The sequence below is a fragment of the Ursus arctos genome, unplaced genomic scaffold (assembly GCF_023065955.2).
Source record: "Ursus arctos isolate Adak ecotype North America unplaced genomic scaffold, UrsArc2.0 scaffold_18, whole genome shotgun sequence".
NCBI lineage: Eukaryota > Metazoa > Chordata > Mammalia > Carnivora > Ursidae > Ursus > Ursus arctos.
Genome location: NW_026622852.1, coordinates 37,699,204 through 37,710,614, shown reverse-complemented (window position 1 = coordinate 37,710,614; position 11,411 = coordinate 37,699,204). Strand labels below are relative to the sequence as shown.

Sequence of the window (11,411 nt, the reverse complement as noted above, 5' to 3'; positions counted from 1 at the left end):
TCTTCCAGTTTCTGGTACCTGTGGTCATTCCTTGGCCTCCGGCTGCACCTGAGTCCTGCTGCATCCTTGGTCAGATTGCTTCTCCTCTTCTGTAGCCTAATCTCTCCCCTCCCTCTGATAAAGATATTTAAGAATACGTTTAGGCCCCACCCATATAACCCAGGATAATCTATCTCAGAATCTTTTAAGTGCCAAGTGCCTTTTACTCCCTAAGGTAACACAGCTGAGATAGGTCGTAGGGATTAGGACGCGGCCGTTCTTCTTTCCACCACAGGGCTGGAGGATAAAGGACAAGGCAGGGTTGGGGAGATGTGAGGGTGAGTGTGGCCCCATCACACAGGACCTTAGAAGTCAGAGTAAAGAGCTTGGACTCTTCCACGGGGTAAAGAGGTTTTGAGGAATCAGACTGTATTTGAGAAAGGTTGCACTGCTTGCAATGTAGAGAATTGAGGGGAGCAGGAGGACAGGGATGGTGACAGAGGCCGCCCAGAGGCTCCAGTGACATCATCGCATGGGGCCAAGAGCATAAAAACAGGTGACACTTAGGATTCAAGCCCAGCAAGACCTGATTCTCAAACATAAGTAGTTTATTTATGAAGAAGGATTAGTCTGGCCAATTTGAAATGCATCCAGCATCTTCTGGTTTTCAGTCTTACTCTGATTTACCCAGAAGGGTGGGTGTCTATACATTGAGTGGCCTCAGCCTTAGTTTGGGGGTAGAGCCAAGGAAGGGGCAGGCTAAGAATTCCAAATTCTGAGCAATTCTCGAACTCAGCTATTCCAGGTAAAATGTAGATCTCTCCTGTGAAGATGCCTAGCTATCAACTAAGGACACTTAAGGCCACCTACTTTCTAGATAGGCACTCTGGCTTCCAGCACGAAATTGTTAATCACAAAATTCACCCATCTTCCTGACCAACCTTCCTCCCACCAAGATAGCTCTTGGTTATAGACCTTTTTTTTTTTTTTTTAAGATTTTATTTATTTATTTGAGAGAGAGAGAGCATGAGCAGACTCCCCGTCGACCAGGAAGCCCGACATGGAACTGAATCCCAGGACCCCGGGATCACAACCCGAGCAAAAGGCAGACACCTAACCAGCTGAGCCACCCAGGTGTCCTGGACTTTTTTTTTTTTTTAAATAGATTTTTTTTATTTATTTGAGAGAGCGAGCACAAGCAGGGGGTGGGGGAGAGGAGGAGAGGGAGAGGGAGAGGGAGAAACAGACTCCCTGCTGAGCAGGGAGACTGATGAGGGGCTTAATTCCCAGACCTCGAGATCATGACCTGAGCTGAATGCAGATGCTTAACTGACTTGAACCACCCAGGTACCCCATTGGTTGCAGACTTTAAAAAAAAAGTGTGTGTGTGTGTGTGTGTGTCTGTGTGTCTGTGTGTGTGTTTTCCCAAAAGGACTACCCAAGCTGCTGCTTATCACCTGGCTCTCTCCTGAGTACATGGGTCTCAGTTGAGTTAATTGAATCAGTTTGATAATCTCTTCACTAATCTTTTCATTAACTGGTAAAATTATCTTCGTTGATATGGCATGGAAGGTTAGCTGAAGCTGGACGTCACAGACCAGAAGGACAGGAACCTGGAGACAGGAAAGGCTACACTCCACTTAGTGAACTGGCAGGACCCACACTGTAAGTGATGTCCTGTGTCCCAGCATGGGAAGAGGAGACAGAAGCGGAATAGTTAGGGAGTCAGGCAAGGCCTGATGGTAGCAGACTTGTTTGCAGTATTTGTCCTTCAGCTGTTGAAAAAAATTTTTTAATCTCTTATTAATTTCTCACATACACACTAATTAAGTTTCTAAACTCTTCTTCTAAACCAGTTATCTACCTTTTCAGTCTGCCAGTTTTATCTAGTATCAGATACTCCATGATTAGTTACAGTAGGAAAGGCAAATAAGTTTCATCCTGCGTGCTTGCTTTGTTCAGTTGATAGCGGTTCCCTAGAATTTCTGCTGAGGATTTTGAGGCTATGTCTAGGCATAGGGAGAAAGAGATCAGTGGTTGATTAGCAATGTCTGCCTTGGACTTAGCAAAGAAAAGTGGTAACTCGTATTTGGAATTTGCATGCATGTCTGATTACTTTTTCACGTGATCTCTCCTCCTCCACTGTACATATGTATCACTTTATACCTGACATACACACTCCATGGTCTTTTGTTTTATTTTTTATTTTAATTCCAGTATACTTAACATAAGAGTGTTACATTAGTTTCAGGTGTACAATACAGTGATTCAACACTTCTGTACATTACTCACTACTCATCAAGATGAGTTTCCTCTAAATCTCCTTTACCTCTTTCCCCTATCCTCCCACTTGGTAACCATCTGTTCTCTATAGTTAAAAGAGTCTGTTTTTTGGTTTGTCTCTTTTGTTTCCTGTGTTTGTTCATATACACTCTATTGTAAGCACTGGATTTTGTACAAAGCAGGTGCTTAGCATAACTCAGTAACTGTAGAGACACTTGGAGAACTCTAAGATATAATGTCGGGGAGAATCTTCTCCTGCCTGTATTTGCTTTATCTCTGGGGCTTTTATCTTGATACCTTGAGGAAGGGGGGGGGGTGTCTGTGGATGTTAACTGTTGTTTAAGACCTGCCTCTTTGGCCTCAAGATAGCCATTAGTCACCCTGAGAACCCCTATCAGTTTCTCACCGTATCCCAGGCGCTATGCTGCTGCTTTAGACACACTCTTATTCGAAAATCCTCACGGCAACTAATGATGTAGGTATTATCATTTTATCTGCCAGAAAGCTTTCTGTTGCAAGAAATGTAAAACCCAACTAAAACTGGCTTAAATGATTAGGGAATTGATGGGTTCATGCAACAGGAAGGCCAAAGGGAGTGTGGTCCCAGGGTCAGCTTGATCCACTCCGAGTCCATTTTATCTCCACTGTATCCCGGCTGTCCATGGATGCTGTTCTTGCCTGACGTGGTTGGAGTGAGTTGCTGTGTGAGGTGAACAAAGAAAGCTCAAGTAACCTTGCATATTGGAGGAGAAGCCTAAAGGCACATGTCCCGCGGACTAGAGAATTGAATGGACTTTGTGTGCTCTTCTCAAATTGAGTTTGTGGCTTCTACATCTCAGTATTTTAATTTGTCTCTGCTGTCAACCTCAAGAATGCCTGGCAGAAACATTCTCAGTGCTTCAGTAACATTTCGTGCAGGAAGCACAAACAGGCTTTTTGAAAGGCTACCACTCATTCATTCACTTGCTCAGCAAACACTTACCGAGGTTCTCCTCTGTACTATGAACGTCATATGCTGTGTCTCGTGCTGGGGAAACAGAGATGAAGCAAACCCATGTAAACCACTGACCCTGACCACAGTGTGGTAAGTGCAATCATAGTGCGGCGAGCAAAATTCTGTGGGAACCCAGCCTTAAATTATGCCATATAAATGTTAGTCTAGTTCGTTCCACGTGCATCCGTCACCATTTCTGTTAGAATTCCATTCTTGACTAGAAATTCTATTGGAGACTTGTCAGTTCGATTGCTTTGGCTATTAGAGCAGTTTTGAAATGTTCAGCAATTTTGCCTTTTGTTGAGGCTTGGAAGCAGAACACCACGACAGGGAATTTGGGGTTCGCTGAGCTGGGGCCCTAACACAGTTTAGGCAACCTTACTATTGCGCCACTCCTTCCCCAACCTCCCCCACCCCTGACACCCAATGCATACCTTAGTCAGTTTCTGTTTGTAAAGTCTTTTGTTATGTAAAATGGAGCTGTTGCGGTGGGGGGGGGTTGTTTTTTTTTGTTGTTTGTTTTCCTTTTTTTGTAACTAGAGGCTGAGTGGTTGGTTGGAGGAAGACCAGTGATACTTGGTCTTTGTTACCTCACTGATGCCGTTGTATAGTTTTTGAGTTCCTGTGGCTAGAGGACAGAAGGCCAGACACGGAAGGAACTGTCATGAGAAGAGTCACAATACATTTAGCACAAGTGGCCTGGTGTAGGGCTTGGGTCAGAAAGGGGCACAGGGTAGGCAAGTCAGGGAGGAGGACTTCTTCCCCATCTCTGAGTGGAACCCAGCTCTTTGGCACTCTGAGGATTAGACATTTGGGAGTATTCAGGATCTGGGAATAGTGACATGGGCACTGCCAATCCTATGACAGGTTCAGGAGACAGCTGTATGGGCAGCTGTATGTTGCTGTGGACATGGGGTGGTTGGAGGTTGACTCATGTCTCTGGATATATGTGAGGCACCCTCTTGGGGAGTCCCTACTCATTACTGAGGACTTTTTGGGAGGGAGGCTGAGTCCTTGATGTGATACAAATAGGAGCTTGGGGTGAGTGTAAAATGGGCACTGAAAACCAACGTGACCACGATTGTAATTTAATCTCAGCAGCCCTGGACAAAGTAAAGAAGCAAAGCAAAATGTAAGACAACTGAAGCAATATATTTACAGAGTCAAAGTCCAAAGACCACTTGAAAAACAAGAGCTGTGACCTGAAACCTAAAAAAATGAGATGGAAAGCAATTATTTTTTTCTTTTACTTTTTTTCCTGAATCCCCTTGTCTCCGAGTCTTAGTAAGCAACAGTTTCTTCATCTGAAAACTGTGGATAATGATACTTGTCCTGTCTACTTTAGAAGAGAAACAAAAATTATATTTAAATTAATATGAAAACTTATTGAAAACAGAAAAGGTATAACCTGCAGGGTTTCAAAGCAGTCACATATTGAGTACTCAGTAAAGCTTACCTGCTTGCTTTTTTCTCTCTCTTTAAAGATTTGTTTGAGTGAGAGAGAGAAAGAGAGAGAGCACTGCTCAAGTGGGGGGGGGGCAGACAGATGGGGAGAAGGAGAGAATCTCAGGCAGACTCCAACTCGGGCTCTTTCTTTCTTTCTTTCTTTCTCTCGTCTTCTTTTAATAAAAATGTTGGTTGAGATGTGAGTAGTAAGCTTGGATCCCAGGACCTTTACAACATAACAGAAACACTTTACACTGCCCTAGAGATTCCTTTTTTTCTCTCCTCAGACAAGAGATTCTATTATTATCATTTCCATGTGACAGAGGGGAAATCAGGGTTGGGGGCTTAACTAACCTGACACCAGGTCTCAAAAAGAAACAGCGGCAGTTTCATACTCTGATCTAGAGCTCTTTTAGGGGTTTAGATTGCTTTCCATGACACCTACCCCAATGTCAACTGTAGCTGTACTTCACAGTCCACTGAGGAGCTTTATAAAACATGCCAAAGATCACTAGTCAGACCAATTAGTATAGCAGGTAAGACAACAGACTTAGGAGCCAGATTCCGAGCTTGAATTATGCCTTTGCTACTCAGTAGCTGTGTGACCTTGGCAAGGTACTTAACTTCTCTGTGCCTCAGTTTTCTTTTTTGTAAAGTGGGGATAATAACACTATATTCTCTGTAGGGTTGTTCAAAGGATTCAATGAATGAGGCGCTTAGAACAGGGTCTGAGATATGGTAATCGCTATTTAAAGTCCTGAACCAGAGCAAACACTTCGCTTATTAAGGAAATCAATAAGTGTGGGGATCCATCTTTCGTGAGTACTACCATCCCCCCCGCCCCGCCCCCGGGATTCTAACGTACAGTACTGAATTTCAGTCTGCGAATGTAGTGCCTCCTTTGGAATTCCGCCTCCTGAAAAGTTGACTTTAACCAATCGGTGAAGGGACCTTTTTCCCCCTCCTGGAAGATGCCGAGCCCAGAAACCTGTTACCTAGATCTGCAGGGACCAATGGGAGAAGGAACCCGCGGGGCGAAGGAACTCTCTCCATACTTTCTGGGAGTTGTAGTTCCCCAAGTGTCTTATAGGCGCTCGATGCCCATCTAGAAACTACAACGCCCATAATGCTGCGCGCCGCGCGCCTTGCCTCTCTCCCCTGCCTCCCGCTTGCCTTTCCAGTACCGCCTCTTGGCGGCGGGAGCAGAGGGACTATGGCCGACGGCAGCGGCCCCGCCGAGGCGCCCAGTCCACGGGGCTCCCCGGGCCGGGTGCCGCGAGTCCAGCGCCAGGTCGGGCCCGGAAGCGGCAGCGGCGGCTGCGGGGAGACCCCGAGGACGCCGGCACTGGCGCTGCGCTTCGACAAGCCCATCAAGCAGGCCTTCTACAACACGGGGGCCGTGCTGTTCGTGTGCCTGTGCTGCGGCGCGGCGGTGCTCGTCTACTTCATCCTGGAGGCCTTCCTGCGGCCGCTGCTGTGGGCCGTGCTGTGCGGCACCTTCCTGCACCCCTTCAAGAGCTCGCTCACGCGCCTGGGCCGCCACTGGCTGCAGCGTCTGCACCGCGCGCACACGCCCATCGTGCTGGCCGCGCTGCTGCTGCCGCTCTGCTTCGCCGACTACGGCGTCGAGGCCCTGGGCGAGCAGGCGCTGCGCCGCCGCCGCCTGCTGCTGCTGCTCGGCGCCGGCGGCCCGCTCCTCTACGGCCTCTACAGCCTCGGCAGCTATCTGGGCGTGCAGGTGCTGCTGGCGCACGCCGGCGCGCTCATCTGCCGCGGGCTGGACTACTTCAGCAGCCTGTGGGTGAGTGAGCGGCGGCCCGGCCCCCCTCCGTGGGCCCAGCGGGCACGCGGCACCCCTCACCACACACCCCTGGTTCCCGGGGGTGCCATCCTTCAGCTCCTTCTCCCCAGTGCAGGGACCATCAAAAGGCTCCGTCCTCCTTGCCGTGCACCTAAAGAATTTGGCCCACTTCCCTTCCAAAGAGAGAGCGGGTGTGGCTGTGGCTCGAAACAGCCTCCCTGCCCCCGGCCCCATCTTAATAGACCCTCTTTGGGGGACGTGTCCCCAGGTTGGGAATCGCATTTCCGCTCTGCAGGTTGATTTGAGCATCGACAGGTGGACTTGGATTTATCCCTGGTCAGAGGAGGGGGAGGGTGGTGGTGGCTCTGGCCATCTTTGGTTCTCACATGGGACTTTTCTAATGGCAGTAGGAAGGGACCTTACAAATCCTAGTCCATCTTGTCATTCTGCAGATAGGAGAGGTGACTTTTTTTTTTTTTTTTTTTTTTTTTTTACCAGGCCAGGGCTAGTTAGGTACAAAGAAGGGACTGGTTGACTCTCAAGTCCGAAAACAAAGCGCTCTTCAAAGGCTGGTGCAGCTTCTGAGTTCAGATGATTTCATTATTCTTTGTGGGACGCACCTGGGCCTGCTCCACGCCACAGTCTGCTTCTTCGGAACCACCTGTCGAGGGAAAGCTGTACCATAGTACCTCGCCTCCTGCCTGAATTACTGAAGCCGACTGGGTGAAGGAGAGAGAGATTTGTGATTCTTGGATCACCTTGAGCTTATTCTCAGAAAATTAGGGAGCTTTAGAATTGGAAGGGATTTCAAAGATAATCTAGTGGCACATTTCCTAACTCAGAGTAGATTGCCCACCAATGAATACCCAGCTATTTAACTGAGGACTGTTAAAAACAGGTGGATATTTAATGCATAAGAAGGCTAATTTGTCAAACAGTACCATTTAAAAATAATTTTGTTCACTTTTGTCAGTGTTCCGTGCACCTTGACATCAAGTTGCAAAATAATCCCCCTTATATGTCAAACAGGATTTTGACTTGCCAGGGTTATTTGTAGAGTGATGATTGATCCCCGAACTCCTGTATTCCCAGAACTCCTGTATTCTCTTGTTCTATCACTGCCACCTCTCAGTTCCATTAAAGGTGATTGAACATGTTGATGGATACTAGGCTTTGTGTAGGGGTTTAAAAGGAATAAGATGCTGGCATTGTCTTCAAGGTGCATATAATTTTATGTGAACATATTCTCATGGAGAAGACAGATACACATGTCATGGGCCAGCAAGGTATTGGGGATCCCCTCATGCATAATTTTGGGATGCTGCCTGTCTGATCAGACAGACAGGCTTTGGCCTCTCAAGTGGCCTGGGCTATTTCAGTTGTGGTAGGAAGGAGGGATGTCGAATGACCTTTGAACTCCTAGGGCTTGCTGAATTGTCAGGTTAGGGAGATCCAGGAGTTGATGTACTTTTTACTGCCAGATGCCTGCCACTTTTCAGGAGAGGCTTCTTAGGCACAGAAAATGTGATTGTCCCAAAATCACACAATGTGAAGAAAACCACACTTCGCTTTTCTGGAGTATGCCACTTCTCCCTTACCCTGTTCTTTATACCTTCAGGGCTGTTTCTCCTTTACCTTGTTGCACAATTTAGTTGATCGAATGGCGCTTATAAGGCAGAATACTGTATGCTGTTAAGAAATATAAATACTATGACTTGATTCCTATCCGAGAAATTCAGTCTTGTCAGAGGCACACGCACGTATGGTTTCTGCTGACATTTTGACTGTTGATACTATAATTTAGTATAAATTATTGTAGGCAAGGCCAAATAGGGTATCCACCAAACTGTAGGAAGGTGGAAAATAAAAGATCCAACGTGTGAATAGTGTCATTTCATACTGTAGTAGGAAGCTGAATACCTGGGTAAATTGGCAGGATTAGTGGAAAGTGGGGCATTTCTGCTAGTTACCTTCAGTGAAAGAGATGAGGAATTTGAGTATCAGTGAAGAAGTGCCTGTAGCCAAATGTATGTGATTTTGTATATCTTTTTACAGAGGAGAAACCCTCATTTTTGTATTTTACTTAAATACCCTAACCTGAGTTGTGGATGAGTGGAAGAGCAGTAAGGGCCAATATTGATTTCATGGCGGGGGGGCGGGGTTTGGGGTGGTCAAGTTAATTAATGATTTTTAAAAGGCTTGAAACAGCTGTTTGGCTGCAGTGATGGGGCGCGGGAGAAGAGTGGGAGAAAACAAAACCATTTTAACAGAAACCGTATGAGTTAATTAAGAGTGAGTAGGAGTGGTAGAGGGGTTAAATTGAACGAGTAGGTCCTCTAGGTTAATCTGAGTTTGAGAGAAATGAGGCTTGCAGTTGTGGTTTCTTGAGGCAGCACTTAGGGGTGGGTGGTTGGATGGGGGAGAGGTGTACTTGGGAAACAGAGAGTCCTCAGCTCTCAGCCAAAAGGGCTGATTAAGGCTTGACACAAAGTGAAGGAACATTGGGTGACTGGGCAAGGGGCCCACTCTGTAACTTTTCTATTGCATAGTTCACCGTCGATGTGGTTCGTGAGCCCAAGCAGAGCTGCCTGGTGTTGAAAAAGAGTCCATGTTTTCTAGACAACTTGTAAATTTGAGCCTGCTGCTGAAGAGGGGGACGTAGATGGGAAAGGCAGGGAGAGAAGTCACATATAAGTAAATCTACATTTTGGAGAGCTGACAATTTATGCGTTCAAGATCCAACTTTTGAGCACCTATCACGGGCCAGGCACTGGACTAGGTGCTTTCATGGGTGTTGTTTTATTCTCACGATTATCCTGTGAAGGAGGGAGAAATTTCGTTGGTGCAAAGATTGATTTAGAGATTGATCTGTTTATTCTGTCAGTAAAAGGTATTCAGCAGACCTATCAGCAGTTGAAGTCCTTGGTCATCAGGATTCTCTCAGTAACTTTTGATAAGGATTTTAAAAGTTTTCCCCCCACTATATTGTGTTTACATATTTTAATTTAACCCTTTATTTATTTTATTTTTTAAAAAAGATTTTATTTATTTATTTGACAGAGACAGAGACAGCCAGCCAGAGAGGGAACACAAGCAGGGGGAGTGGGAGAGGAAGAAGCAGGCTCATAGTGGAGGAGCCTGATGTGGGGCTCGATCCCAGAACGCCGGGATCACGCCCTGAGCCGAAGGCAGACGCTTAACCGCTGTGCCACCCAGGCGCCCTAATTTAACCTTTTAAAATAAAAATTGATTTTAATTATTTGGGAAAAAACATGAAAGAATATCAGGATTGGACCAACCACACATGTTCCCCCCAAAGACCCTTGGATTCTAGTCATCTAGAACCCTTGGTCCTCTCTTTTCTTCTTTTATCCTTGTATCTGTTCAGCTACTTCCAAGTTGCTTGGAAACAGTTTTCCTTTATAGTAGCTTCAGTACCTGTATTTTCCTTTTTTGCTAGTTTATCCTTCTGGTTCAGTTCCTCTTTACCTCACTTTTGTGTTTCTTCAGTCTCCTAACACTCTGTTCTGTTTACAAGTGAAAGACCAGTCATTTATGGTATGAATAATTCTTTCAGTTTCAAATATATTAGAATTTTGTATGGACTTAGTGATTTCTTTTTTTTTTTTTTTTTTAAAGATTTTATTTGTTTATTTTGACAGAGAGAGACAGCCAGCGAGAGAGGGAACACAAGCAGGGGGAGTGGGAGAGGAAGAAGCAGGCTCCTAGTGGAGGAGCCCGATGTGGGACTCGATCCTGGAACGCCAGGATCACGCCCTGAGCCGAAGGCAGCCGCCTAACGACTGTGCTACCCAGGCGCCCCTATGGACTTAGTGATTTCTAAACACTTAAAAAAAAAAATCACCTGTTGCACCATGCTCACATGTGACACAGTCCTTGGGGCCCTTGGCATCTTCCTCTGATGTGGAGTTGTCAAGATAAAACTGAAAAACTAATACCCACCCCTCCCTCACCCGTTTTCTTTGCTCAGAGTGTTTTGATCTGCCTTTCTTTCTTAGTTCAGACATGTTAGAATATGTGGAGACCGTTTACAGTTTTTGCAATAGTGATAGATTTGATTTCTCCATGGTCCCTGATCCCACTGTTTCCATTTTACTTTATAAAGAAGTATGAAGTAGGAAGAATAGTGGCTGAAATGTGAGAAGACTGTAAATTCTATTTATTTATTTTTGTAAGTAATCTCTTACTTACATGGGGCTTGAACTAAGATCAAGAGTCGTTGCTCTTCTGACTAAGCCAGCCAGGCACCCCGACACTGTCAATTCTAACCTGAGCTCTGCCAGTAACTTGTTTTGTGACCTCGGATTGACGAGGGCTCTTCTCTGCACTACTCAGTTCCAGTTGTGTGAAGTGTGAGGTTGGCTTGGATGATTTCTAAGGTTCCTCGCGCAGTTCCGAAGTGTTTGTCTGTGCTGCTCAAGAGGGCCTCAGGAAGCACATTAGTCAGCCAGCCAGGCCCACTCCATCCCACTTCTGAACCCCTTCCTGGGTGTGTTTTTGCTGGCCTGGCATCAGTAAGGAGGAACGTTTCCGGTGCTTAGGTTCTTTCTCAAAGACTTTGATTATAAAAGATTCTTGACTCCAAGTTGCCACGCCACAAAAGAGAATAGTTTTCAAATTAGAATAAAGCTGTTCTAAAGGAGGATGAAGTACCTGAAGCGACCACTGATTGAGATTTGTGCAATTGGGATTGTTCGTTATCTGTGGTTTTCTTCTGTCTGTGAAAGACTTAAGAAGCTGTGTTGCAAAAACCTGCAACAGAAGCAAGCCGAGTTGTTTTTCTGGTTAATGCCTGCATGACAATAGATAAATAAAACAGTCTAAGAGGCAAAGTCTACTAATGCATTTAATATTTTATTTAATCCGAAAAGCATATGTGGTTAATTA

The 11,411-nt window shown here is 45.8% G+C and overlaps 1 protein-coding gene across 3 annotated transcripts in view; it reads left to right on the top strand.

Moving 5' to 3' along the window:
- Nucleotides 1–5,882: 5,882 nt before the first annotated feature.
- The window catches only part of TMEM245 (transmembrane protein 245), a 99,680-nt gene continuing 94,151 nt past the window's right edge, over nt 5,883–11,411 (top strand). For all 3 annotated transcript variants that reach the window (XM_044386753.3, XM_026506049.4, XM_044386752.3), the window contains exon 1: nt 5,883–6,503. In XM_044386753.3, coding sequence (XP_044242688.1) covers nt 5,916–6,503 — 588 coding nt within the window. In that variant the 5' untranslated portion in view covers nt 5,883–5,915. The remainder of the gene's footprint in view (nt 6,504–11,411) is intronic.